The 27,598-nt window shown below is 46.5% G+C and overlaps 1 protein-coding gene and 1 long non-coding RNA gene across 2 annotated transcripts in view; both read right to left on the bottom strand.

Moving 5' to 3' along the window:
* Positions 1-4,584: 4,584 nt before the first annotated feature.
* On the bottom strand, positions 4,585-9,483 carry LOC142014103 (uncharacterized). The gene is made up of 3 exons (XR_012645863.1): positions 9,466-9,483; positions 7,653-7,730; positions 4,585-4,895 (listed from the first exon to the last, which is right to left on the bottom strand). It is a non-coding gene; the product is annotated as an uncharacterized LOC142014103 (long non-coding RNA).
* A 5,287-nt stretch (positions 9,484-14,770) lies between these two features.
* Positions 14,771-27,598, bottom strand: part of PAK6 (p21 (RAC1) activated kinase 6) — a 41,863-nt gene continuing 29,035 nt past the window's right edge. The window contains exons 7-10 of the mRNA XM_074998836.1: positions 20,714-20,840; positions 19,887-20,012; positions 19,049-19,183; positions 14,771-15,180 (exon numbers count right to left, since the gene is read on the bottom strand). Coding sequence (XP_074854937.1) covers positions 15,013-15,180; positions 19,049-19,183; positions 19,887-20,012; positions 20,714-20,840 — 556 coding nt within the window. The 3' untranslated portion in view covers positions 14,771-15,012. The remainder of the gene's footprint in view (positions 15,181-19,048; positions 19,184-19,886; positions 20,013-20,713; positions 20,841-27,598) is intronic.

Genomic DNA, 27,598 nt, shown 5'->3' with positions numbered 1-27,598 from the left:
CCTGAAATTACATGATTTAAGTAGATGCAGCACATACCAATGATGCAGGGTGGTTATGCCATGTTAGAGTGAATTCTGCAGACCTGGCATCAGTTTGTGGGGGTTTGATGCAAGAGCCTTGTAATGTATGTAAATTTGTTTTAATAAACAAAACAACACACACACACACACACACACGCACGCACACCTGTATACATGTCTGCTTTGACATAACAGAAACTGCTTGATGGCTGAATTCACTGATACCAAACCGTTGGTGACCACCCTTCATTTTCATTGTGCAGTTTGAGAGACAGGACAGCTAGGCAGCCACTGTCCGTACTTTAACACAGTGACCTACAACACCCTAACGTGGGCTAACCTTCCTGGCACCTCCCACCAGACATACTGGGAATCAGTTCTGTCTTCATACAGGGCCTCTTCTTCTGGTGGTCTCTCATCATTGTCATTTCACTGCTGGCCCAGGTCTCTCCCACGACCAGGGGACCTCCTTTCTGGACACTACTCTCTGGCTGTACTACACTCTATTGTCTCTCCTCCCTTCAGGGTGAGTGGCAGGCCACCATCCTGTCACTCACCTCAGTGGCCCATTGCAGTCATCAGTCTAGTCCCTGGCTCCCTAGGCACACTGCAGTCTCACTTAGCTGCTCTCACTCTCAGCAAGTGTAGGGAGAAGTGTGTGTTAGGGGGCAAACTCCAGACCTGCCCACTACTCTAGGCCTTGACCCAGGGACCCACTAGTGGCAGTCTTCCTCTACAACCGATTTTCCCCTCTTTTCTGCTTGCTTGGGCCTCTTCCCCATTGCGGCCTGTAGCACCTTCTCTGCCCTTTCCTCAGAGCCCTGAGCTAGTAGTCTCCTAACTGCCCAGCACTACACTCTCCATAGTGCTGACAGTTTGGTTCAATACTAGAATCCAGCCCTTTCCCTCTGAAATAGCTTGAGAACTGAACACTTCGGACCTCATCTCCTTTTATAAAGGACTTGTTATGCCCTCATTGGCTGTTGTCTTCACTCCACTTTCCTATTGGCTATATCCTGATCCAGCCTCCTATTGGCTGTCTGCAGTGCAGTCTCCCTCACGCTGTCTTTAACCCTTCCAGTGGGCCAGTGTGGGGCAAGTACTCTGTCACAGTCACATTTAGCATAAAGCTGCCCTTCCTTAAAGTATTTAATCCATATTCAGAACTCCTATTAACTGTGGCAACTCTGTTCACTAAGGCTATGTCTACACTAGCCCCAAGCTTCGAAATGGCCATGCAAATAGCCATTTCGAAATTTACTAATGAAGCGCCGAAATATATATTCAGCGCCTCATTAGCATGCGGGCGGCTGCGGCACTTTGAAATTGGCGCGGCTCGTCCAGACAGGGCTCCTTTTCTAAAGGACCCCGGCTACTTCGAAGTCTCTTTATTCCCATCTGCTCATGGGAATAAGGGGACTTCGAAGTAGGCGGGGTCCTTTCGAAAAGGAGCCCTGTCTGGACGAGCCGCGCCAATTTCAAAGTGCCGCAGCCGCCCGCATGCTAATGAGGCGCTAAATATATATTTCAGCGCTTCATTAGTAAATTTCGAAATGGCTATTTGCATGGCCATTTCGAAGTTTGGGGCTAGTGTAGACATGGCCTAACTGTGCATTCACCAAAATGCTGGGAATTAGCAGTTTTCACTTTAGAGCTCTCTCCCTCTCGCCTGTACCATTCATGGAGAGGGCCAGAGTTGACAAAGTCTGTTCAGCCATGGAGGATGTGGCCCATTATCAACAGTTAATGTGGAGCTGTGAACATCAAGAGAGGAGAAATCACATCAATTCAGTCAGGGATGATGTGGTCTATTTTCAGCAGCTAATGTGGGGGTGTGAACATCAAGAGTGGAGAAACTGGTTTTGAATTGGCCCAGTCTCTGTTCAATCCTTGGTTGTTGATGTGAAATTTGCTAATGAATTGCAGCTCTGTAGTTTCTCCTTGTAGTTTATTTTTGAAGTTTTTTTTGTTGTAGGACTGCCACTTTGAAATCTGTTACTGAGTGTCCAGGAAGATTGAAGTGCTCTCCTACAGGTTTTTGTATGTTACCCTTCCTGATGTCTGATTTATGTCCATCTATTCTTTTATGTAGAGACTGTCCAGTTTGGCCAATGTAAACTGCAGTGGGGCACTGCTGGCACATGATGTGCAGGTGAAAGAGCCCCTGATGGTGTGGTTAGGTCTTGTGATAGTATCGCTGGTGTAGATCTATGAGCAGAGCTGGCACCGAGGTCTGATGCAGGCATTGGTTCCAGGTTTAGAGTTACTGTGTTGTGATCTATAGTTGCTGGTGAAAATTTGTTTCAGATTGGCAGGATGTCTGTAAGCAAGGACAGGCCTGCCTCCCAAGGTCTGTGAGAGTGAAGGATCATTGTCCAGGATGAGTTGTAGATCACTGATGAGGCACTGGAGAGGCTTTAGCTGGAGGCTGTATGTGATGGCCAGTGGTGTTCTCTTGTTTTCCTTGTTGGGCCTGTCTTGTAGAAGGTGGCTTCTGGGTACACGTCTGGCTCTGTCAATCTGTTTCTTCACTTCCTTAGGTGTGTACTGTAGTTTCAGGAAAGCTTGGTAAAGGTCTTGTAGATGTTTGTCTCTGTCGGAGGGATTGGAGCAAAAGCAGTTGTACCTTAGTGCCTGGCTGTATACAATGGATCGTGTGGTGTGCCCTGGATGGAAGCTGGAGGCAGGTAGGTAAGCACAGCGGTCCATGGGTTTCCAGTATAGGGTGGTATTTATGTGACCATCGCTTATTTGCACAGTAGTGCCCAGGAAATGGATCTCCTGCGTGGACTGGTCCAGGCTGAGGTTGATGATGTGGTGGAAACTGTCCCCTAGTGCCCCTCCTCTACTTGCAGTACATTGAGGACATCTTCATCATCTGAACCCCTGGGAAAGAGGCTGTTCAAGAGTTCCACTATGATTTCAACAGTTTCCTCCCCACCAACAACCTCAGGTTGGGGTGGGGCATAGGTGCTAATTACAGAGATGAAAAAGGACCCGACATAAAAAGTTTGCTCACCCCTGACACAAACAAAAAGCCAGGACAGCACAGGGAGACAGCACCCCCATCCCCACTTTTTTCTTCTCTTCCAAGACAAAAGTGTGTACAAAAAAACCTGCTGGCCTCTGAGGTACTTCTCTGGTCTCTGAGGGGACTTTCTGACTATGTTGACAGTATTCCCCAAACATCTCTTATCAACATTAGTACTGTTTCCACAATACTAGTCACATGGAGCCCTAAAATTGGCTGCAAGCTTTCTGAGGGTGAAGCTGCAGGGCTGAAGCATGTAGCTAATGCATTCCTCTATGTTTCTCTTCATTCCATTTGCAGTCATTTCCAAGTTGCTTATTAATTCTGTGACAAGTTGATACAAAGCTGGAGATGACTTTTTTGATGTGGGGGGAGAGGGACAACACTAGATGGTACTATTCCACTCCTTACCACAGACTGCCTCTCTCTGAGGTTTCTTGAGGAAGAAACTATCCTGCCTTTCCAAACAATCAAAGCTGAGTGTGCATAATGACACATGAAAAAGTAATTTTAGGAGTTATGGATACAAATAGCATGTTTTAAAAGCACAGAAAAAACAAGACCATGACTCATGTCATTACACAGTGTAAGTTTCTACTGTACAGCTTTTGTCATAAAATGATGCACCAGCATCACTTCTCTGAAAGCCTGGTTTTACGGAGAGATGGATGAAATATAGTGGAATGTGTTTAACATGCACTGTTGCACCTCTCTTGAAAAAAGATCCAAATGCGCTTTGCAGACCTTATATATTTTAGGACTATTTGCTAGCTATTAAAATGAAATGACATCCGGGGCAAAATACAAAATACATTTGGTGTCTGCAACACCAGCTAATAATTTTTGGGCAAAAACATGAAGCAACCTAGTGACAACCTAGTGAAGCAACATAGTGACTAGACATTTTATAATATTCTCTCTTGGAATGTGTCTCCAGTTGAAATTAGATGGAATTTAGGCAGTATGTAATGAGCCAAAGGGGGAGGCAGCCAGAACACAGATAGATTTACTTGCAAAAACTGCTCTGCAAACTTTAAGGATTACGAATGATGAGGAATTTTCTTTTATGCCCTGAGAGGCGATACTGTCAGCATCACAACATCCTCTAGCATCATACCAGGACACTGTTTCAAAAGATACTGTGGAAAGAATACCACCTTCTGAACTGTTAACATTACTTATTCTTGCAGCATTCTTACAGCTCTGTCCAAGCACACAGACCTTGCACAGCATATAGAGATCCTCTGGACAAATTTTTGGTGCCCTCAGTGTGTGGTCACCAAGACTTACTGGTGGCGGCTCTCACGCTTTTTCCTAAGATATGTAATTAGCTTTAGGAAAACCAAATAAATATGCACATTCACATCACTGTAATTTATTTAGTGTTAGCTAGCAAGTCTGTTGTGAAAAGTGATATTAACAAATACATGAGTATAATTTTTTCACAAAAGATTTATTCAATCCTACCAAGATCAGACACAAATTAATCCCTGAATGGGGCGGCAGGGGATCTGGAGCCCTCTCAGCAAAAACCTGGCTACCCCACCACCGAATGGTGGAAGCCCAAAGCCTGAGCCCCATCACCCCTGGGAAGGTGAGGAACTCACCAGCTGCCAGCTCCTCCAGCATTGTGCACAAGGTGTCTCCACGGGAGTGGCAGGACCCAACCCCTGTTGGAAACCTCGGCAATCAACAGCAAGGCGATGCATCCAGAAGCAACGTGGGTAGGCTACTTTGTCCTCCAGCACAGCCGAGATTGCTGTGGCTACATGTGAGAAACACTGGTATATAGTATATGATGAGATTATAGCACAAGGTGTAATTGCAACCGGCTTTCGTGAGGCTGGTGGGAAAAAGAGAAATCAATGATAACCTAGATACGACTAAGTGAAAGACCGTTTTACATAGTATGTGGCTGGGTTCATGCTCATATTCTCTTTTATACATGTTTTAAATTTAACAGCTTCTATAACTGTATTCTCTCACCCACTAACATCTGCTGTTTAAATCCCCCAATTGTATCATATGCTCATAATAATTATCACAAATATCAGAAACTAATAGCATCTTAGAAACAGCACATTTAAATAAAAGACCACAATATGGACATTTTTCAAAAGGTAAATTCTACACCCGTGGTATCCAGTGTGGCCTCCACTCACATGTGGCGAACAGGAAACCACACTGTGGCGAATGGAGCTCTTGGAGCACGGTGCCGGGCCACTCAAGACCCCTCTGTGGAGTCCCTGCCGGAGTGCAGCACTGAGGCTGGAGCCTGACCCCAAGCTGCGGGACCTGAATGGGGCCTGAGAGTACAAGCCTGGAGCCCAGAGAGTGGGGCCAGAGCCTGAGCCCCTGCTGCAGGGCCCCCTAGAGAACAGGGCTGGGGCAGGCCCCCTCTGGAGCACGGGGCTGGAGCCTAAGCCTCTGCCATGGGGCCCCTGCCAGAAAGTGGTGCCGGGGCTGGAGCTCACTGCAGCGCATTCCCCACTGGTAATGGAGGATATAGGGCAGAGGGGTGGGGAGACATACGGGGGATGCAGGACAGAAGTGTGGGGAGGCCTAGGCAGGTACTCTGCCTCAGAAAGTTTGCTGACCCCTGGGCTACAGGGTGCCTGGTTCAGGGGTAGGGGGCAGGGCATTTATTTAGATGGGGGGAATGTGGTAAATAGGGAGACATGACTGCCAGCAAGTGTGGCCATCTTTGAACTCCTATTGGGCACTGCTGTTCTAAACAAATGACACAGCGTAGGGGACTTGTCTTCAGGTCTCTGTTTTTTTAATCCAAATTCCCCAGTAGCAGTTCAGCATTGATATGCAGGAGAAAACTGCCCAGTAAGAATGACTCCTTCAGGTTGAAAGCTCGGCCCAAGACCCGTCTTTCTCTACACACAGTTCAGATGAGCTAGAGTTTGCTCTGCTCCTTCCTTTTCCACCCAGCATTTGGCTGGCAAGGAGCAGCTCCCCTTGCAGAGCATTGATATTGCTCTCATTATTATTACTTTGCACTTCAAATTTTCAAAGCACTTTATAGACATTAGCTAGAAGCCTGAAGCTAATCAGCTTCCTTCAGCAGTAACCACCACTGCAATAAAGACTTATGCATCTTTATACATCTGCAGTCAACCAAACATTCAAAAGCAAATACCAAGTAAATGCATATATATGTGCTAGTGCTGCTTTAGCTTTTTTCTGTTGCCATCCTGCAGCAGGTAGTGACCTAAGGCTTCTGTAGAAGCCATTTGTAGAATCACCTCCACAGCTGTAAAATGAATAACTAATCTTTCCAACTGTCATTTGTAACTACTGATAACGACGTGTCGTTTCACTCCAATTTGCTCAGCTAAAATGTCCACATCATTTTTGGTGAAAACCATGCTAGACTGAGAAATTCTGCTCTCTATATTCTTTTGTGCAATTATTTGCATGCAAAATGTTACTGCAACGTTAGTGATTGTGCCCACCCTATACTGGTGGAAGTCAGCTCTAAGAGCGCCAAATTTCAAGGCTCTTCTCAGTCCTATCCAAACCACCCAAATGGCCTGAATCTGCAACACTGGGCTGGAAATCTGTGGCACAGCCTCTCAAAAAATTCTGCTAGGAACTCCTCTGAAGGCAACAGTCACACTGGAGTAAGGATCTGGCCAAAGCAACACAGCATTGTAAGCTTAGCAGAGGAATGAGCAAAGCTAGGCTAGCAGCTGTAATCACTGTATGTCTGCCCTGCGTTTGACTGCCCAACTGGATGAATTCTCCGAGCACAGGCCGTCTACACAGTATTTCTGAGGAAGCCTCCCCAGCCAAGGGCACAGAGGCCTGGGTCCAGATACACAGGTGGATTTGGTTGGAAAAAGGGGAAGAACAAGTGTAACTTTACCTATATGAGTTGGCTCATCCCTGCTGCACAGGCCAAGTCCCAAAGTGAGAGGGCAACACAGGGTATATCTCCCAGTACTGATAAGGGAAGGTCGGTCCTAAAGGTCAGAGTTTCCCTTCAGGGCCTAGTGGAGGGCCTTGCTCCCATAAGAATAGGTTGAAGGAGTTTGCGGGGAGGCGAATGGTTGTGTCGGTCAAGTGAGGTTTGGTTCCCAACCCTCTAAAATTGTCCTGGAGCCTTCAAAAATTAAAAATCATATTATGTAATGAAACCACCAGGAACATGTCCAACCAAAACTGGCAACCCTGGGTGGGAGGCAAAGCTGCAGCTAGGCGTGTGCCAGCTAAACAACTGCCCCCAAACAGCTCAAGGAGCCCCCTACTAATTACCAGCACGTGTTGGGGGTGGGGGAAATGTTCCTCTTTAGGGCCCCCAGTGGACTGGCACCAGCATTGGTCAAAGGGTGGAGATAAAAGGAGGCGCAGAGTCAGGCAACTCCTGGCAGAGTCAGGGCTCTGTTCCCAGGGCACATGAGGGCTCTGGCCTGGCACCACCCTGGAGTTGCCATATTTCAGATTTCCAAAAAGAGGGCGCTGGGTACAGGGGAGCTGGAGGGATGTGTTAGTGTAACGGGTGGGTCACCTGGGGGTGCTAGCGGGCTTCTCACTGGAGGTGAGGGACAATGTGTTTCCTTGTCACGGTGGCAGCACAGCTGGCACCCACCAAGCACCTGCTGCCAGCCGTCAGTCAGTACCTCCTTGCGGGTCCCCCTCCACAGCATTGGAACAGATGATAGTGAACCTGTTGGGGGCAAAGGAAGAGTACAAGTAGTAAAAGGGTTAAAATGAAAATTATTTTTATGCTTTTGAATGAACTCTGTCTGACCTGTCTCCTATGTTGTTTGTTAGATGTTATCTGGTCCTGTACGCTTCTAAATGGACTCTGTCTGGACTCTCTCCTGGGCCATTAGATTTTATCTGGTGTTACATGCTGTTAAGCGCTATTCATAGCCTCTTTTCCCCATCCCTGAATGAATGGATGGAAATGAAATGGAATGAAAGGATGCTTGCGGTAAATGAAAAGACCACGGAAAAAGGTCTGTGGTAACTTAATGGGTACAAAACAACAAGTGATCAGCTAAAGGCAAAATGACAGCCATGTGCACGGCACACAGGCATGCCAAATAAGGTATGAGCAGTCATCCATAAAAGAGAGAGGGATGCGGTGGCAGGGGCTAACCATCAAGCAGAACCTCCTGAGGGTACCTGGCCAGCGGACCAGATCAGGAGCTGCCACGGGAAGACAGCATGAACCACTTCCTGCGAGTGTGGATATTCATCTCAGCGCCTCATTAGTATTCTCCGATTTGGCGCATTAGCATGCCCATTTTGAAGTTTTCCCCTAGTGCTGACATAACGTTGGAGACATTTCCAAATCTTTTGTGGATTTCAGCCGCCCAGCCAAAGTCAACAGCTCCTTTGCCTTGAATGCCACTTCTGTGCTTTGCCTCACATCCTCCCTCCTGAAGCCCTTCTCAGGGCAGCCTGGCTTGTGCAAGACTGTGGTAAACATCTCTTCACTGGGTGCCCTGCCAGAGCTGGACGCTGCACTGCACAGGGAAGGCCCCCGGGGACCCGACGTTCCAGGTTCTGGCACTTGAAAAGCCGGGCGCTAGAGTCCTCAGCTGTGCCCCCGCCCCTCTGGGCACAGAAACGCAGCAGCTGCCCGGCACAAAACCAGAGCTGCGCCAGCAGTTCCTCCGCATGAAGGAGCCCGGGCAGCTGCCGGACTCCAGGGCGTCCACCCAGAACGTCGTGCGGCGTCTGCTGCAGGGCACGTGCGCCCCCGGGGCGCGTACAGACTTGTATGACATCTCACCCAGCCGTCCCCTAGTCCCGGCCCCCGACTCGGCCGCTGGGCTGTGACTGAGCGACAGATAAAACGCCCTCGATTCATACCCGGCCCCCGCGGGAAGGTGAGGGATGGCTACAAGGCGGGGAACCTGCAGCCTGGAGTTCTGAGCCAGGGGCAGGCCCCGGGGCCGCAGCCAGGCTCAGTGAGGAGGAGAAGGGGGGCGGCTCAGGTCCCCGCTGGCTGTCGCCCCCACCGCCTAGCAACAGCCTCTCGTGCGCAGGGTGCACTGAGCATGCGCAGGCGGAGCTGCTGCCCTCGGCGGGCTTCAGGCGCGGACCCCCGAGCGTTCCAAACGCCAGCCGGTGGTTCGGGGCACACCGCGGCGGGGGAGAGGGGGGCGGGGGGCGAGCAGGGGCAGGAACGACCCAGCCTGGGGCTCCCTGAGCGCTGGATGTAGCAGAGCGGGCGCCGGAGGGGGAAGAATCAGGCGGGGGCGGAGGGGTGACTGGAGCTGAGGGGAGCTGCTGGCAGCCACTGTGGGGGCTTTTTTTGTGGGTTCCCCCCCGTCAGGGAGAGACCAACGGGGGTAACAGTTCCCGGGGGGGGTGAGCCCCCCATGGGTGTACACAGCCCGGGTGGCGGGGTCAAAAAGGGGGTGTTATTTCCCCTCTCGGTTCCATACCCGTCTGTGCGGGGCAGCTTCCTGTTCGCTTGTAAAGCTCCAGCGGCGCTAGACCGCTGCCTGTCGCTGCCCTGCCCCCGGCCGCCCCCTGCGCGGGGCGCTGCCCACAATCAGTTCACCGGACGTCTCATTGGCTGAGCGCTCCCCGTGAGCCCGTGAAGTGCCCTCCCCTGCCTGAGCCCGGTTCTGCGGGGGTTTCGCTCCTGTACGGGTAGAACCTCGGAGGCAATGAGCCCACGTACTAGGGCGGGTGAAATCTCTGCTCTGCAGCCTCGGCTGGAAGCCAGCTGGGCTGTAGTTCTGTGGCAGAGCACAGGACTTCAGCCCCTCCGGTTGTAGGCTCCATCTTAGCTTTTAATGGGCCTGGGACTGTTTTATTTTGCAGCCCCCACACACACTCCAAGTTTGGGAGTTCGAATGAGTGGGATGAGAGTGTGGGGTCTCAGCTGGGGGTGGGCAGCATTCCCTGAAAGCTGAGCACTTGGGTGGACGCCCAGGAGCACTTCAGGTGCTGTGCAGCTCATTGGCATAGTACCCACAGCTGCTCACAGCTGTCATCATGTGTTTCTATTGGTGGTGCACACAACAAAATTTATTCTGCACATGCATGGCAAATGTTGTCAGGAACATTGGTGGGGCCACTTGCTTTCACACAGCTCCCAGCACCATAGCTGAGGCACGATCTACTACTGCTTTTAAAATCTAGCTAATTTATTCTGCATTAATTGCTTGAGAAAAGTACGGTTAATTGAGAACCTTCATTTTGAGGCCATTCTGTAAGTTGAGAGTTTGCTTTCTCCTGCACTGCTGACTGTGTTCACTTTTGGTCACCCTACCTCTGCAAAGATGTAGCTACCATGGAGAGACTTGCAAACCAGGCAGTGAAGATTATTAGAGCCCCTGATATTTTATGTGTGAAGAGAGACTATGGATTGGGACAGCATCGTGCTGCCAGCAGATGGCATTCTAGGGCAGCAGTGTCCAATAGTAATCCACAGTTGTGGCTGTTGTCCTTCCCCATTTACCACAGCTCCCCACCTGCTCTAACAAAATCCCACCCTCCCCCAGAGCCAGGCATCCCAGGACCACTCCCCCCAGCTCTAACAATGCCCCCTCCTTCCCACAGAGCCAGGCACCACCCCAGCCCCTACGCCCTGAGGAAAATGAGTGTGGCAACGCACCAGAGCCACTGCCCCAGGAACAGCAGGAGCTGTGCCAGGCCCAAGCTGTAGGAGCTGTGCTGGGGCCTGAGCAACAGCCTGAGTTATACCGGGACCCACCAGAGTTGCTGTTGCTGCTGCCAGGCGCTTGTCCCACCAAGCAGTGGGGTGCGTGCACAGAGCGGGCAGATGGCACTTGTGTGCAGCTCTGAGGAGCCGCATTTAACGGCCCCTTGAGCTGCAGGCAGGTCCAGAGCCAGGATTTGCCTTACCACAGTGTCCCATTCAGCACATGTGGCAAGTGGTGAACTTATTGGACACCGCAGCTCTGGGTCATGCCAATATTACACGTAGCCATGGTTAAATGGTCTGACATCAGAGGCTCAGATGGCGTGTGGGACCCTGTCCCAGAAACTCTCTGGGTGATGCAGCCATCTTGGATGTGAAGCAGGAGCTAGAGCTGGAGCAGCTCGTGCCTGAAGTGGACAGTGCTGAGGCTGGCCACAGCAAGTGGCCGAGGATGGCAGTGTTTGTGAGCAGTGGTATGTGGATGCTGATCATGTGATGACCTCGTTCTGTTGTCCAGCAGGAAAACATTTTTATGCAGAGAGACATTATCCTGTTCAGTTCTTCGTTTATCTGTATTATTGTGCAATACAGGTGGGAGGCATTGTGGACTTTGGGGGACTCGGGGTTGGGGTGGAGGCACAGGGGGGCACACAGTGTCCCTGGCTTTAACAGGTTCGATGAGGTGGGGAGTTTGTCGTTGCAGGGAACCTCACAGAACTGGAGCCACAGTCACTGGTGACCTGATGACCAGCAGACACTGCTCAGAGGAGACAACGAGTTTGGGACAACAGAGGGCAATGGTCACAAAGGATCATCACCAAGGACCTGCTGAGCTGACTCCAGCCAGGAGAGAAGAATGGATGGAGGTGCAGAAGATAGAGGGCCAGGTGACCCTGTTACCTGGGAACAGACAATGGCCCTGGGTGGGGCTGCTGGACCTGCTAGCTGGAGCTCAGCTGAAAGAAGGGGGCCTTTCTGGGCAGGGAGGGAGTCTGCAGCTAAGCTGGCTGCAGGGGAGATTCAGATATGCTGGGCTTAGGGTTAGAGTTAGATGGAGAAGTGGACCCCCAGGTGAGGGTGGGCCCCTAAAGAAGGATGGTCACACTGGAGTGGATTCCCTGAGAAAGGGCTGTCTCACTACTGCTGTACTGGAATGGGGGGACAGAAGGGCCAAATGCGGGCACGACAGGTGAGACAGTGACAACAGCTCATGGCACTACTTGTTTTTATTGTAATAGCTCATGCTCAAAAACATGTAAGGAACTAGTACTTATCGGTTTTGGCAATTCCACCTGTGTTTCTATTATAGCAATTGCTATGTTTCTGTGCTTTAATTTTGTGAGTTTGAGTCCTATTATTTTAAGTTTTCATCCCTATTCTGTTCCTGAACCACAGCTAATCACAAGACAAAAGTAATGCAGTAAGGGGAGGATGTGCCTAAGCCACTCTGAAAGCTCCCCTCCACTCATATGCATTACCCCATTAGTATAGAACATAGAATATCTGTCAGGGATGGTGATAAGTCCTGCTGTGAGTGCAGGGGACTGGACTCAATGACCTCTCGACGTTCCCTCTTGCTCTATGAAATAGAATAGAATAAGACCCACTTTTTTGGTATCCAAAAAGCAGGGACGTATTGCCAGAGAGCACATGCCACTGAACCCTCACCTAGACTCATCACTTAAAGTAATTATTGGAACAATTCTAGTACCAAGTCCCAAAATACTGAAGCTGCAGAATAGAAGTATAAAGGCCCACAGGCTGTGACACTTGGTGCTCTCTCCCTTCAGGGGCGTGAGGCAATGTTGGTGCTCCATCAGTTGGGAGGAGGTAGCGTGCCAAGGCTTGCTGCCTCTGCCCTGCCATTGTGGCTGGAAAACCATCACCAGTTTGCCCTGCCCTGTAAGCTGTTCAGGGTATAGACTATACGGTATGTTTATACATCACTTAGCCCACAATGAAAGAAGAGCACGTAGATGCTTCTGCAATACAAATCTAATGAATCTACTAATCATGGGAGGTGGAGGATGGGGAAGAGGGGCGCTGGTCCTTCAGGCTTGAGGCCTAATTCCTGGAAAATTGTTACTACACCCAGAGACTATGATTTTAAGATTTTATGAACTGGAATAGATTTTTGACATCATATTGTGCTTCTCATATTTTTAGTATCTCACCTACTTTACAAAGGAAGTAATGGGATGCATACATGCAAGAATGATGGAGGTAAACGCAGAAATCAGATGCTCGCAGTGCTTTGGGCATTGTTTGTTTTAAGGGGGCAACTGGAATTAGTCTTTTCAAATTGTGCAACAGGTGGTTTGATTTCATGTCCCATCAAAATCTGGCCTTACTAAAAGTTCAGTGTCTCTTCCTCACTACCTTTTTTAGTCAGAATTGGGCTAAAGCTCAAATCCTCCTGTGGAGTTTGAACTCTCCAACATGTTCCCCCTCAGCTCTCCTTTCAGTGTCCTGATTTCTTGCAGTCGTTCCCTCTACTTATGAAATCATTCCTTCTAAAATAGGTGAATGAATCAGAACAGACTTGTGGTTCACACACTTACCTGCTCCCTTTTATCGCAAAACTAGCACATTTTAAAAGATCTCAAAAGTGCAACTGCTTAATGAATATATCAAGGTTTACTTTAATTTAAAACACAAGTGCAAATAATTCACAAATATAGAAAGTGTTTCATAGTATAAGCCTGTTTAAAAAGGCTCTACTCTTTTGCATAAAAAGGCAGGATACCTGGAAATACATTTTTTTTTGCATCAAAGTTTCACCAAGATTGCTAGATAATTTCAAGTTATTACAGTTGGAAGTCTATAGCAAGATCTGTAACAGGGAAAGTGGTAGAAAGGAAGAGGAAAATAAACACCTCCTAAAGACAAATCCAGTAATTAGGTTTACATTTAGGTAGTTGGGGTGCCCTGAAAGAATAAAAATTTCTATTACATTTGTAATTTGCCTGCAAAATGGGATCCCAGTTTCACAGATAAGACAATTTCCAGATCGCTGCATGATTCTAGACACATTACATGTTGAAACCCTAGAAGTCAAAATGATCTTTACTATCTCACTGATCAATGAGTTTATATAAAAATTCTAAACTTACATAAAAAAAGATTGAAGGAGCTCCTTAGACAAACAGAAACCTTCAGACATATCACCAAGGATGGGGAAATACCAATAACAAACCACATGACCCCTCCCCTCCCCAGTTCCCCTCTACCGTAACAAACATTGGAAGTGGAAGCCAAACAAACAAACATTCTCACCAAGAAAATAAACATCTTCCAGTGGGATAGACAGGACATCTTCAACTTTTTATTGAGCCTGTTATAGAATTCACAACAGGTGCAAAGTGCTACCCAACAGCTGTTTCAAGGCAGCATTTCGTGATATGAATCAATGTACCCAGGGAGTCCTAGATCCTGGGACAAGTTTTATTAAACCCTTCTTATTGAGAACACCATTTTACCTCCAATTTGACTCAGTGTTGGAGAAGGCAGTGGTGTCACACGTAGGAAGCTTCAGCTACAGGATTCTGGTGGTAGGCAGTACATTCTCTGAGAACACAAAGACGCTTGGAGTGTCATCCCTTCACACATATAAGGTCATGCAATGGACTCAAGATAGGCCACCTTTTTGTTTTTTAAACCACATATATTCTCCATAGAAATGAAGCAGTTTGGAAAGGAGGCAGTTGGAAACCAACCAAACATATCACATCTGCCCTCCAGGTAGCTTTTTCAGGCCCAATGTCTGTACTTGTGGCATGAGATAAAATAATACAATAAAAAGTCTCAAAGAGTTGAAGTCTTTGTGCATTGTTTATGAGAGGATTTTTTACAATGTTGGTGTCCTAAAATGTGTTTCTGTTGGACTAGCTCAGGACTCCAGTGTACCACTAACATTAAAAAACAAAGATCACATTTCTGTTTGGGGAATATAGGTCCAAAATGGTAGCCAGAAGATAGTTTTCCAGTATTTACAGACACTTAAATATACAAATTTAGACATTTAAAAATGCCATTCTTGCAAGAGAAATGAGATTCGAAATGCATCTGTTTCATTCTTGAGAGATACTGGGTCTTACTGGGAGACAGTCTGACTTGATTGTCTTCAGCAAAAGGGAAGCAGCTAAAGGCTGGGGACAGGGAGGAAATTTTCACATTCATCCTTTCAAAAAATACTGACAAGTTCTAAGCGCTGTTCACTGAGTGACACTGCTTGGGTCTTGGTCAAGTACAACCAGCATTTCCAACATACAAATTGCATTTCCAGCGCTGGGATACTGGCTTCTCCCCATGTACTGAGTCAACAGGTGGAAGTGCGCTTCCTGTACTGCTGAATAAGGGGCACCAGGCATTCTGGAAGTCCAGTCTGGAGCAAGAAGGGATGATCCAGAAGCTCTTGTGCTGTTGCCCTTTCTAGGGGATCTCGTGTTAACATCCGTTCCAAGAAGTCTCTCAGAACTGGGGAAGTCTGGGGAAAAAAACAAATCAGATTAAGCAATTTATGGAATTAGGTCAGAGTTTAAACAGTGGCAGGTTTAAAAAAGATTCCTGCACTTGATTAACTCTAGGTGAAATATCAGGTGTCCCCAAACAAATATTCAACAGGGGAAGGACTCCATTTTGGATATTCTGCAGTACCTCATGTTAACTCTAGGTGCTTTATTTGCACATTTGTGCAGGACATGATTTTTAACAGAGTTAGCAAATGAAGACTCTGAGATTGTCTCTTGTCCAGATTTATATTAGCTTATGCCTCTTTTCCTGTTTTTTGCTTTGCTCAGTGTAGACTGCAAGGAAACTCACTAGAACTACTGCTTTCTGAAGTGACAATATAGATCCCTTTAGAAATGAGGATTTTAGGAAATTAATCCATGTTCCTGCTGGTCACAGAGACTGGGAGAAGTGGTTAAAGTTAGCAAACTTGAGAACAATTCAGAGTGGTTCTCCAGTAGCTGGATTGGAACTCCTATACAGTTGATATTTGAAGATGAATAAATCTTCACACCCTCAAAATATCATATCTGAACTCCATTGCAACATTTTAATCATTTTTAATAGAGGAACGTGTTGATATGTACAGCTCTTAATTAGCAACAGGAGCTGAATGTCTAATGTCACACGGTGGACATTTAATTCTCTATATCAATATTAAGAGAAGGTAACAGCTAAGCACAATTACACATCTATTTTAATAGTACTAATTAAATTTGTTTTCATATAAGGATAATTTTTACAGCTAGAGTTCACTTATAGTCAGATTATAACAACCTTGTTTTCATTTAGTAGTACTGCACTGCATGAGTTATTTCACTGACTTCACTGATGACGGGAGATATTACAAAACTAAATACACAAGGCACTTATTAGGTAGACGAGAAAGATGTCAAAATATGGGATACATTTAGAAAGAAGAGAATTAATGTTACAAATTGGATAATCACAGTTGATTTCTGCTTAATATGGTCAATTCAGCACTGCACCGGTTGAACATAGTGACAGTTCATTGTAGTGGTGGAACACTGAGTCCTCAGCTGCAAATTAGTTCCGTTCACATGGGTGGAGGGAGAGCTGTTCATAAGCACTGTTATGGTCCACAATGTCTGCTGTAAACCAGTTCACTCCCACATCCAATACAATACATTTTCAGAACTCAAAGGCTATAAATTGTGCTGGTTTGTAATTTCCCCCATGAAGTCACCCCATCAGGCATGTATCTCTGAGAGAGAGGGGAGGAAGAACTGACTAAGTGACCTAAGGATTCCCTAGGGCCAAAATCTGTCCCCAACATTTTAATATTAGCATTGCAAAGGCAAACAAAACAAAAGAAAAACAAAAAACAACCACAGCAATTTCTACTAATTTTGTCTTGTTAAATTTATCTTGATCTAAAGAGGCTGCAAAGGAGGTGTTGTAGTCATCATGAATATGTCAGATTATAAACAGGAGGTTGCCAGGCAACTGTCCAACATCATATTCCACAGGCTACTTTCCTCTGATCCCACTGAGGAATACCAAAAGAAAGTACACTATCTGCTCAAGAAACTTTCTGCTATGGCACAGAACCAAATCTACACAGACACACTCCTAGAGCCTTCACCAGGAGTATTCTATCTGCTAGCCAAGATCCATAAATCTGGACATCCTGGATGCCTCATCATCTCACACATTGACACCCTTAAAGCAGGGCTATCTGGGTTTTCTCCTCAGAACCTAGGCTACCAACACTCCTAGCTATCTTCAAGCCACGACAGACTTCCTGTGTGTATCAGTAAACTGCCTGAAAACGCCATCCTAGCCATCATGGTTGTAGAAGCTCTCTACATCAATATTTCACATGAAGAAGGACACTAAGCTGTAAGGAACAGTGCCCCCAAATGATGCAGGGTACACCTGGTAGCTGAGTTATATTTCTTTGTCCTCATGCACAACCATTTCTGACCTGGGGACAATTTATACCTTCAAGACAGCAGCACTGCTAAGAATACCCACATAGCCCCAACATATGTCAAAAATGTTATGTATGATCAGTGTTCCCTGTAAGCTGAGAGCTTGGGCAGCCACCCAGAAGAGATTCAGGTGCCACCCAGCTGATTAGCAGAGTGCCCACAGCCATCCACAGTGGGCAGATTTGTTTCTGTTGGTGGTGTACATATGCACATGCCTCAATGCACATAAAATTTATTCTGCCCATGGATGGAAAAAATTAGAAGGAACACTGTGGCTCACCTATAACTATGTTTCCTCAGCTCCTGCCCCCTAGAACCCCTCCTCTACTTATACTATGTTGATGACATCTTCATCATACGGATTTACAGGAAGGAGATCTGAAATCCATAAGGATTTCAACAATTTTTACCCCACTATCAAAGTCGGCCTGGACCAATTCACACAAGAGATCCACTTCCTCCACATTATAGTACAAATAAATAATGGTCATATAACACCATGCTATACCAGAAACCTACTGTTATTCTTACCTACATGTCTCTAGCTTCCATTCAAGACATCACACAATCCATTGTCTATAGCCAAGCCCTAAGATACAACTATCTACTCCATTTCCTCAGACAGAGACAAACCTCTACAAGATCTTTCCTTACCAGGCAGTCTTAAAACTTAATTACCCACCTTGGGAACTAAAGAAGCAGATTGACAGAGCCAGATGAGTTCCAAGGAGTTACCTACTCCAAAACAGACCCAACAAGGAAAATAATGGGACACCACTGGTTATCACCTACAATCCTAAGCCAAAACCACTACAGCGCATCATTGGGAATCTACAACCTATCCTGGAAAATGACTCCTCTCTCTCACAGACCTTGAGAGACAGGTCAGTCCTCACACACAGACAGCCCCCAACCTGAGGCAAATACTTAACAGCAGCCACACACCATACCATAAAAGCACTTACCCACGAAAACTACCCCTGCAACAAATCTTGTTGCCAACTCTGCCCACATATCTATACAAACAACACCATCTCAAGACCTAACAACATTAGCCACCCCGTTGGGCTCATCCACCTGCATATCCACTAATGTGATATGTGCCATCAAGTACCACTAGTCCCCTCCGCCATGCATATTGCGCAAATCAGACAGGCAATCTCTGCACCAAAGGGTAAACTGACACAAATCAGACATCAGGAAAGGTAATATACATAAACCTGAAGGAGAACGCTGTAACCTCCCTGGACATTCAAGCTGAACTTGAGTTCATTTGCAAATTCAATACAATCAACTTAGGCTTGAATAAGGATCTTAACTGGTTAACATACTACAAAGGCAATTTCCCTTCATTTGATAGTCACATCTCCACTACATATACTGTGACTGAGATACATCCATGCTGACTTGATTAGACTCATTAATACTGGTCCTACCCTTGACATGTACTTCTTCTGTTGCTCTGATATATACATCCCTGCCTCTGTAACTTCCACTCCAACTCAGCTGATGAAGTCGGTTGTATCAACAAAAGCTTATGCCCAAATAAATCTGTTTGCCTTTAAGGTGCCACAGGACTCTTTGTTATTTTATTAGTTCATACACTAGCCACTAGGTGTCAGTACCTTGCTATGGCATTGAGAGCTGAAAGAGACCCCTGAGTAGTGCCTATGAAGTTGGGCAGAAGCTGGGGGCATAAATCCACCAGCCTGTGGTCTCCATACACCAGGAAGGAGAGTGCCTCCCAAGAAACAATGTCCTGGTGGGATTGGGATTTCTAGGCCAGATGTGATATATTACTAAACAGTCTAATCGGATCTCAGCTACTCATGTCCCCAAATAGCTATCAGTGTTTCATCTGATACCAAAGTATCTAGCAAATATACTGACCTTGTGAGAATTTTTCATTTTGGGAGGAGCACTGTCCCGGACTCTCTTCATTGCTTGGACTGGAGAGTCACTGAAATAGGGAGGTTCTCCATCCACCATCTCTATCACCATGATCCCTAAAGACCAGATATCCACCTGCAGGAGCAGAACATTACAACTGTGAACACCTGACTGTTCACTATACTCATGATTGCTTTAGAGCCAGAGAAGAGGTTGCATCTCTAAAGCAAGTGCTATAACATTTCACCTCTCAGGTCCTATTGAAAAAGCAAAACATCAACCCAGATTGGCACTAACTGGACCCCTTATATGCAGTGTTAGTATAGATTGCGAAGACTGAATGGACTATGGAGACTGTGACCAAGCCACAATGATGATGTAGTTTGGAGGAGACTGCATATTCATTGCTCAAACAATCTGTGCTATGGATAAATAAAGGCCTTAAATCAGATACCTATCTCCTGCACTCCTGCACTGCTATTTCATAAAAAATGTGTGTGCGGGCTTGTGCCTGTTCCCCTTCCTTCACCCTTCCTCTGAGAAAATAGGATAAATTAATTTAGTGATTCCATATAATGTCCCAAGCTCCTCCTTGCTAGAGTGTGTGAACAAATGCAGGGTTGTAGCAAGAGTCAGTAACAATTGAGATTTAATTCTATCCTCATATGTTCTTACCATGTTAGGAAACAAAGTACGTAGTAACCAAGTTTCTTTCATAGTTGTATGGATGCTGGTATGGGCCCAAACTGTCTCCTCAGCAGAGAAACAGACTTATCTCAGTGAGTCCCCGTAATACTTGTTATTTGACAACACTTCCATTAGGAAAACATTAGATTACCTCAGTGGTATATGGGGTCCTTGAAATAACCTCTGGAGCCATCCAATAGGGAGTTCCTACCAGGGACTTCCTTTTTGGTACATCTTTACTGATCTGAGCACAGAAGCCAAAATCTGAAAGTTTCACCTTTGTGAGAAGGGAGAAGAAGGATGATCAATGGAATCTTTGAACAAAGGAGGGAGTTGACAGTGGGGCAAAGACCAAAACCAAGTGGACAGTGACAAAGTGACTGTATGGCCGTGTCTACACTAGCCCCAAACTTCAAAATGGCCATGCAAATGGCCATTTCGAAGTTTACTAATGAAGCACTGAAATGCATATTCAGTGCTTCATTAGCATGCGGGCGGCCGGGGCACTTCAAAATTGACGCGCCTCGCCGCCGCGCGGCTTGTCCCGACGGGGCTCCTTTTCGAAAGTACCCTGCCTACTTCGAAGTCCCCTTATTCCCATGAGCCGAAGTAGGCGGGGTCCTTTCAAAAAGGAGCCCCATCGGGATGAGACGCGCGGCGGCGAGGCGCGTCAATTTTGAAGTGCCGCGGCTGCCCGCATGCTAATGAAGCACTGAATATGCATTTCAGCGCTTCATTAGTAAACTTCGAAATGGCCATTTGCGTGGCCATTTCGAAGTTTGGGGCTAGTGTAGACGTAGCCTATAAGACAAAGGGGAACAAAAAGGCAAAAGTGATGGAAAAGAGTAAGAAGTGGGGGAAACTAAATCAGGTTACAGTAGCAGAAGGTGAAAATAGGAAAGATGAGAAAGGGAAGGAAAGGCTGTAAAGAAAGAACACAGGAGAATTGGTCACTGAAGTTAAACAAAGGAAGCCTACCCTTCCGTCAAGGGTCAGGAGGATGGAGTCACTCTTAATGTCTCGGTGAATCACACCCTGGGAATGCAAGTATGCAAGGGCTTGCAGCACTGACTCACACACAGTCGCAATTTGTTCTTCATTTAGCCTGAAAGAAAGCCCAGAACTGTAAACCTGCATCACATAACTATACAGTTTAAAATCAATGACAATCTCCTAAAAGTGCAGTGTGACCCTTCAGTCAACTTTTCTTTCTGTTATCAGTCATTTTTCAATGTGCTTACTTTTATTTTTCAGTAATCAAGTGTCCATATCACAAAAACACGAACACAATTGGCAGTAAGTGGTAACACTGTGGGTAATTTTGTAATACAAGCCAGGAAGCAGATGAGCCTGAACTACTTTGCAATTTCACCCCAGGTGAATCCTCCAGCTCAAGATTGAAGCAAGACAGTGTAGAGAAGCTTGCACTACCACTGCCCGGTGAATTCCTGTTGGGTTGATAAGTAGATTTTTGTCTCACCGGCTGGCAATCCAGAATCTTTCACAAGCATTACATTCATACAAACCATGTTTGCAAAACAAATTTTAGATTTAAACAAGTGCTGTGTCCCCAAATTCATATTCCAAATTGGTATCCTAGGCCAGTGGTTCTCAACCTGCGGCCAGATCAGAACACAGATGCAAACGAGGTGACAGTTAGTATACATGTTGACAGCTCCATATGTGGCCCACAACATAAATAGGTTGAGAGCCGCTGCTCTCTAAGGAATTGCTCTGATCGGGATCAGACTGCTTCAGAATGGGGGCAAGATATCATAACACATGTAAAGGAAGTTCTTTAACCAATAGTAATATTTCACTGCCTTGCGGGAAAGGCTGTGTCATTCCATGCAGCAGAGGTCTACACAGGTAATTTGCTGACGGATCCTACAGGTTTTATATAATTATGCAATATGGACACTATGTAACACATTTCCACTTCGTATGCTAAAATTGGAACAAGAAAGATGTAATAAAAAATAACATCTGACCACACAAAGCATGGTTTCCTACCTTAAGTATGGGATAAGAAGTCACAGACTCCTGAGTTCAAGCCTACCTCTGCAATGTGCTGTAGAATATGAGCGCCTAAAATTCTCTGATCTCTGCAAGGGCTTGTTTGTCTGGCAGATGAACCCAAAATATGTCACAATATAACATAAATCATTTAAGCTTTTTTTTGTCTCAGCTTCCGCATCTATAAATCAGGATTAAATGAACATTACTCATCGTTAGCCAGAGCTCTTCTAAAGGGATTCTGCAAGTTCCTACTTACGGCATGCACCAGTAGTGTTGCTCTGGCACATATCAGTTATGAAGCACTTCATAATGCTGGAGCTCTCTTGCATCCCTTTCCTGCTCTTACCTCCCCATTCCTGAATGTTCTGAAGGCAAGGCTATAGAAGGGGTGAGGCACCGGAGATAACGCAATGCTTTCCACCAACTTCTTAGGTTCAAGACTGTAATTGGGACACTGAGGAAGAGGGGAAGGTGTACAGGGTGTGCAAATGTGCGCAGTCCATCTCTAAGAACCCCAATTATGAGTGAGTAACCGTCATTCCTTCTCCAAGCAGTCTCTGTACATTCCCACTCATGGCGTAGTAGGAAGGTGGGATGTGGACTCCTGGGTACCAGTGACCAAAGTATTGCTCTATCAAACTGAGCACATGACCACAACTTGTAGCATTGTGAAGAGTGTTTTATGAATGTATGATTAGAGCTCTGCAAATTTCTACCATGGCACTATGCCAAAGGCATAACACGAAAGCCACTTTTGCCCTTGTGGAATGTGATTTGATCCCTGTCAGTAGACAGACAGAAGCTAATTTGACCAGCATCTGATGAAGTGAGTCTGTGCTCACGAAAGCCCATGCTCAAAACTTTTCTGTTAGGCTACAAGGTGCCACAGGACCCTTTGTTGCTGTTACAGATCCAGACTAACACGGCTACCCCTCTGATACTAGAAGATAATTTGTAGCTCTCTTCAATACATTATCTAATCTGCATCGATAGCATTACCTATCCTTTATTATTTAGTGCAAAAAAATGTAAATGCATTTGGTGACTTTGTACACTTTTTGCTTTTATTCAGGTAGGAGGCTAAAGTCCTTTCAGTATCTAACGCAGGGGTGAGAAACCTATGGCCCATGGCTTGCCTGGATCCAGTGCGCAAGACTTGTTGGCAGTCCAGCCACACAGGGGGTACCATGGATGGAGTGCCACCACTAGTTGGCTCATGCAGCTGATGAAATCGGAGGAGCCTCAAGGGCCCAATCTGACTCACGGGCTCTGCCTGGCAGGGGGGAAGGAGCTCTGTGTGCTACCGAGAACTGCTCTTTCCGGGCACTGTCCCCATCACACCCATTGGCCAAATGGCAGCCAAAGGGAGAGGCAGGAGGCACTTCCCTGCAGTATGCAGAGCTACACAGAGTGATGTGGGTCTTTCCTCCAACATCAAACTGTGCCAGATAGGCATCCATGCCCCATCCCCTGTCCCCTCCCTTCCAGGCCCCACACCTACCTCCTGCTTCCGTATCTCTTCCATTTGAGACTCTGCACCCCCATCTCCAGCCCCTCCTGCATCCTCCCTCCCACACAGACCCCTCACCCCCACCTTGTTCTTGTACTCCTATTTCCAGATCCCACTTCCCCTCCCAGCCTGCTCCCCAGCAGCACCCTCCCATGCACTGAACCCCTCATTGTGGCCACATCCCAGAGCCTAGAGAGACCCCACTAAATCGATTAGCTCGAGTTCCCCTAGGGTCTGGGATGGAGCTTGAGGGTAGTGAGATGTCTTTTCTGCTTCTCAGTTGTTGGGCGGAGGGGTGTGGGGGTGTCACAACTGTGAAGGTTCCTCTTTTTTTTTATTTCCACTTTCTCACTTGCATGTGGCTCCCAATTGATTTTTCTGTGGGTCAGAGGCCCTGACCCAAAAATGTTTCCGCACCTCAATCTAATGTGTTTTGCTTTACCTGAACGAACATGGAATCTGGGAGACCAGATTTTCTGACTGACTGAGATGGAAATCATTTACCACCATGGTTAAAAATGTAGGGTGGGGACAGAGAACAACTTTACTTCTATGGAAGACAGAGAAGAGTGGATCAACCATTGGAACACACCATTTGCTTATTTTTCTGGCTGACATTGTGGGTATAATGAATGCTGTTTTCATCGGAACAGCAAACATTCATTCAGAAGCCCAAGAGAGGATTTATAAACTGAGTAGGGATTACGCAAAGATTTCCCAGTGGAACTGGATCTTTGGTAGAGACAGACATCCAGTAGATACTTTTTAAATCTCTTCACTATATAAGCATTGATAATAGGACTATATTTGCTCAACACGGTAAACCCGTTATGGTTGTTATGAATGATGTGAGGTTGATCTGTATTAAACTTATTAATATAGTATGTTTACTTTAGGACCATGCATATGAGCATTTACTTTAATGACAAGTGGTTAAAAGGAAGATACCACAACTCGTCTAAAATAAAATTGGTAAAGTGGCAAAAGACTAAGAAACACTGCTTGTGCTACTGAACTATGAAGATGCTGCTTATAGATTCCAGGTAGTTCACATGTCTCTTTTGCCCAAACGGGGAACTCAGATCAAAAGGATAAACAGTGATTCTCTAGAGAGAGGAGGGGGCAGTTGTAAGTGAACTGCTTGCAAGAACAAGATGGAGACAGAGAAGGCCCTTCAAGAAGATCCAAAGTATTTGGACCTCCCAAAACTTCCAAGGCAGGTAGTAAGCATAGTGCAAGATAAATATACACATCAACTGATGTGTTGCTTCAAAACCCTTTTTCTTTCATACCATGCCACATTTCTAACGTTACTATCAAACAATATTTTGTTTTAAGAAAACTGACTGGTCACAGCTCCCAAAAGGGATACTTGCAGGTGGCAACCCAAGTTGGATCTCTAGAGAAATATCACAGTTGGTACATGGCAAGTTGTAGCCCAAAAACCAGTCTAAGGCTGCTGCTACACTACCATAGTTTTGTCAAAGAAGCCATTGTAATGAGGCAATTTGAAGCAAGCTAATGAGGCGCTGACATGTATCTGATGAAGTGGGTCTTTGCCCACGAAAGTTTATGCTGCAAAATATCTATTGGTCTATAAGGTGCCACAGGAATTCTTGTTGATTTTCAGATTGACAGTGAAGACGGGGGCAGCCTTGAAATAAGCACCCCACTTGGACATTCCCTTACTCCGTTCTAGTTCTGCGGGAATAAGAGAATATCAAAACAGAGAGCTTATTTCGAAGCTGCCCCCTTTTGGAGCACGAGCACCTCTTGGCCGGGCCTCACTCGCAAGGCAGAATGACCATACACTCCATCTTGGAACGCTATCATACAACGGGGGGAAGGTCTGAAGGCAGTCCAGGAGAAAGAAATCAGAAAGTTGACAAGTAGTTGGAGAGTCCCCAAAGAGAACATCCTGACAAGCAGATAGTAAGTCCCCAAAGAGAACAGCTGGGGCAAGTAGCTGGAAGCCCCCCAAAGAAAACATCTTGGTTGTGCAACATCAGAGGGTCACAGGGGGAGGTTCGGAAAATGACCAAGGACAGAGGAAATCTTGTAACATGTTCTGACAGGCCGGGAGGATAGAAAGTCCAAATTAGGTAACAAACGCTTTAATTGGCCAGGTATCGAACCCCCAAGTAAGAAACAGTATAAAAGGTGATTTAGCAGGGACAAGGGTGTGGGCTCCTGGACAGGAGGCGGAGGCTAGCAACTTCCAGTCCAGACAGCAGACCCCGGCCTGATCACCCGGACGTCACCACCACGAAAGGTTCCAACCAAGCCGTATCTCTGACTTGAAGGGCCGCTGTAACGTAGTTGTTGGTGAGATGTGGGAACACTGGATGTTATTGGTAAGTCACATGTAATTATATACAGCTATATGTAACCTAGTGTTTAGCCTATGCCAACTAAATATATTATATATATATATATATATATATATATATATATATATATATATATAAAAAAAAAGACAAGTGTTAAGTAATTGTAGTTACGAATAAATTAATAAATCACTATTGGTAAATATCACTAGCTGGACTAGCTTGGGATGTATAGAGAATTATTGGGACTTAGAACTGCCACAGGGCATTGTGGTGTTCACAATCGGAGTGTTATTGTTCCTGGTACTCATAATACTGTGGAAACCTAGGTATTAAAGTAGATACACTGAATCACATATTGCTGCTATACTATATAAGGCTGCTATAAAGGTGGGGTGGTCGGTCCTGGGCCACCCGACTCCCACCGCTGTATCAAACCCCACGCGCACCCATGGGACCCGGAGTAGGTCGGCACATCGTCACCCCCATCTTCACTGTCAGCCTGAAAATCTAAGTGTGTTCATGTGGCTGCCGTTATACTAATGAGGTGCTGAATATGCATGTTAGCGCCTCATTAGCCTGCTTCAAATTACCTCATTACAATGGCCCCGCCGATGGGACCATGGTAGTGTAGCAGCAGCCTAAGAGTGGGAGCATCACAGGAGTTGACCTCAGGACAATTGAAGGCAAGAGGGTACGCACTCAGAGAGACAAAAGAATGATCGAAGTTATCGGTAACCAAGAACCATGACATCTGTTGAATGGATTTGTTACATACAGAGACAGGAAACTTTCAGGTGAAGGAATTATTCGAGTATAGACTAGACTGGACTGGACTTGAAGTTGTAACCATGTTGTTAATGAATGCCCATATTTCAAACCTTTCCCTCTTGTAAAGAGACTGTGGGTTAGGGCTCAGTCTTACCTTTGCAGTTTCTGGTCAATGGCACTAAAGTAAGCTGTCTAGTGCCCACCTGTCCTGGGGCACTGAGCTGTGTCCCAGAAGGGCCAGCAAGTACCCTTGCGGTGGGGCATGATGGTCTGCAGTGCATCTCATGCACTGCTCTTGCCTGCAGGGTGGAGGCATCACATGGAGGCTTGTCCCCACAACTTCGCTCCCCCAGCCTAGGAGCTGGACCTGCTGTGCTGGCCACTTCCCCACCAGATGCAGCTCAGAGCTTCCCCACCATCAGCAACTCCATGCTGGGGACAGCTAGAAGGGGCCCCTCTCCCCTGGTCATGGCAACTCTGTGCTAGGGCCAGTGAAAAGGGGCATCCCCCAGCTTCTGTTAGCTGTGGCAACTTTGGGTCTTGGAGAGAGACATCTTCCCCGGCTGCAGTCCCAATCCTTGCATGGGGATTAACAGGAAGCTGCATGAACACACAGTTTAGCAGACACTTAGGTTGTCAGGACCCTTGAATGGGGTCACCTAGGCTGGCTGAGACTGCTGAGGCCCAGGACTGAAGCCCAAAACACACTGCCCAGAGATGAAGCCAATGCCTGAGGGGTTCTGATGGGCCCAGAACAAGGATCCAATGGCTGAGGATTCCTCTGTACCAAAAGTTTCATTTTTGCTCCAGGAGCAGAGATTTTTTCCTTCAGCAGGAATTTGGGATTTTATTCCCTGAGAAATGAGAACCCAATGTGGGTTTCTCTGTACTTAAGGAACTGGAGATTATAGCTTCAGTCCTGGAGTGGAAGGGCTCAGGTTACAGGCCTGCTGCCTGGGGCTGAAACCATTGAGCTCCAGATTTGGCCACCCTTCCCAGAATGGTGGGGGCCCAGGCTTCAGTCCCCCCTTCCTGGGTCCTGAAGTAATTTTTGTTGTCAAAAGAGGGTCATGGGAGTGAAGTCTGAGAACCCCCTCACTAGTGCCCCTGAAATAGTAACAGTTGGAACAGGTTCTCATGCTCCTTGAGAGCTCTTGGGATGATGGAACTGCATATTGTACATGATGATGTCCTTCCTCTAAGCAAGTTGACAACTCGTACACATATCCTGGCAGG

This window comes from Carettochelys insculpta, chromosome 6 (assembly GCF_033958435.1).
Source record: "Carettochelys insculpta isolate YL-2023 chromosome 6, ASM3395843v1, whole genome shotgun sequence".
Lineage (NCBI taxonomy): Eukaryota > Metazoa > Chordata > Testudines > Carettochelyidae > Carettochelys > Carettochelys insculpta.
The sequence above is the reverse complement of the archived record's forward strand: the minus strand, read 5'-3'. Positions and strand labels throughout refer to the sequence as shown.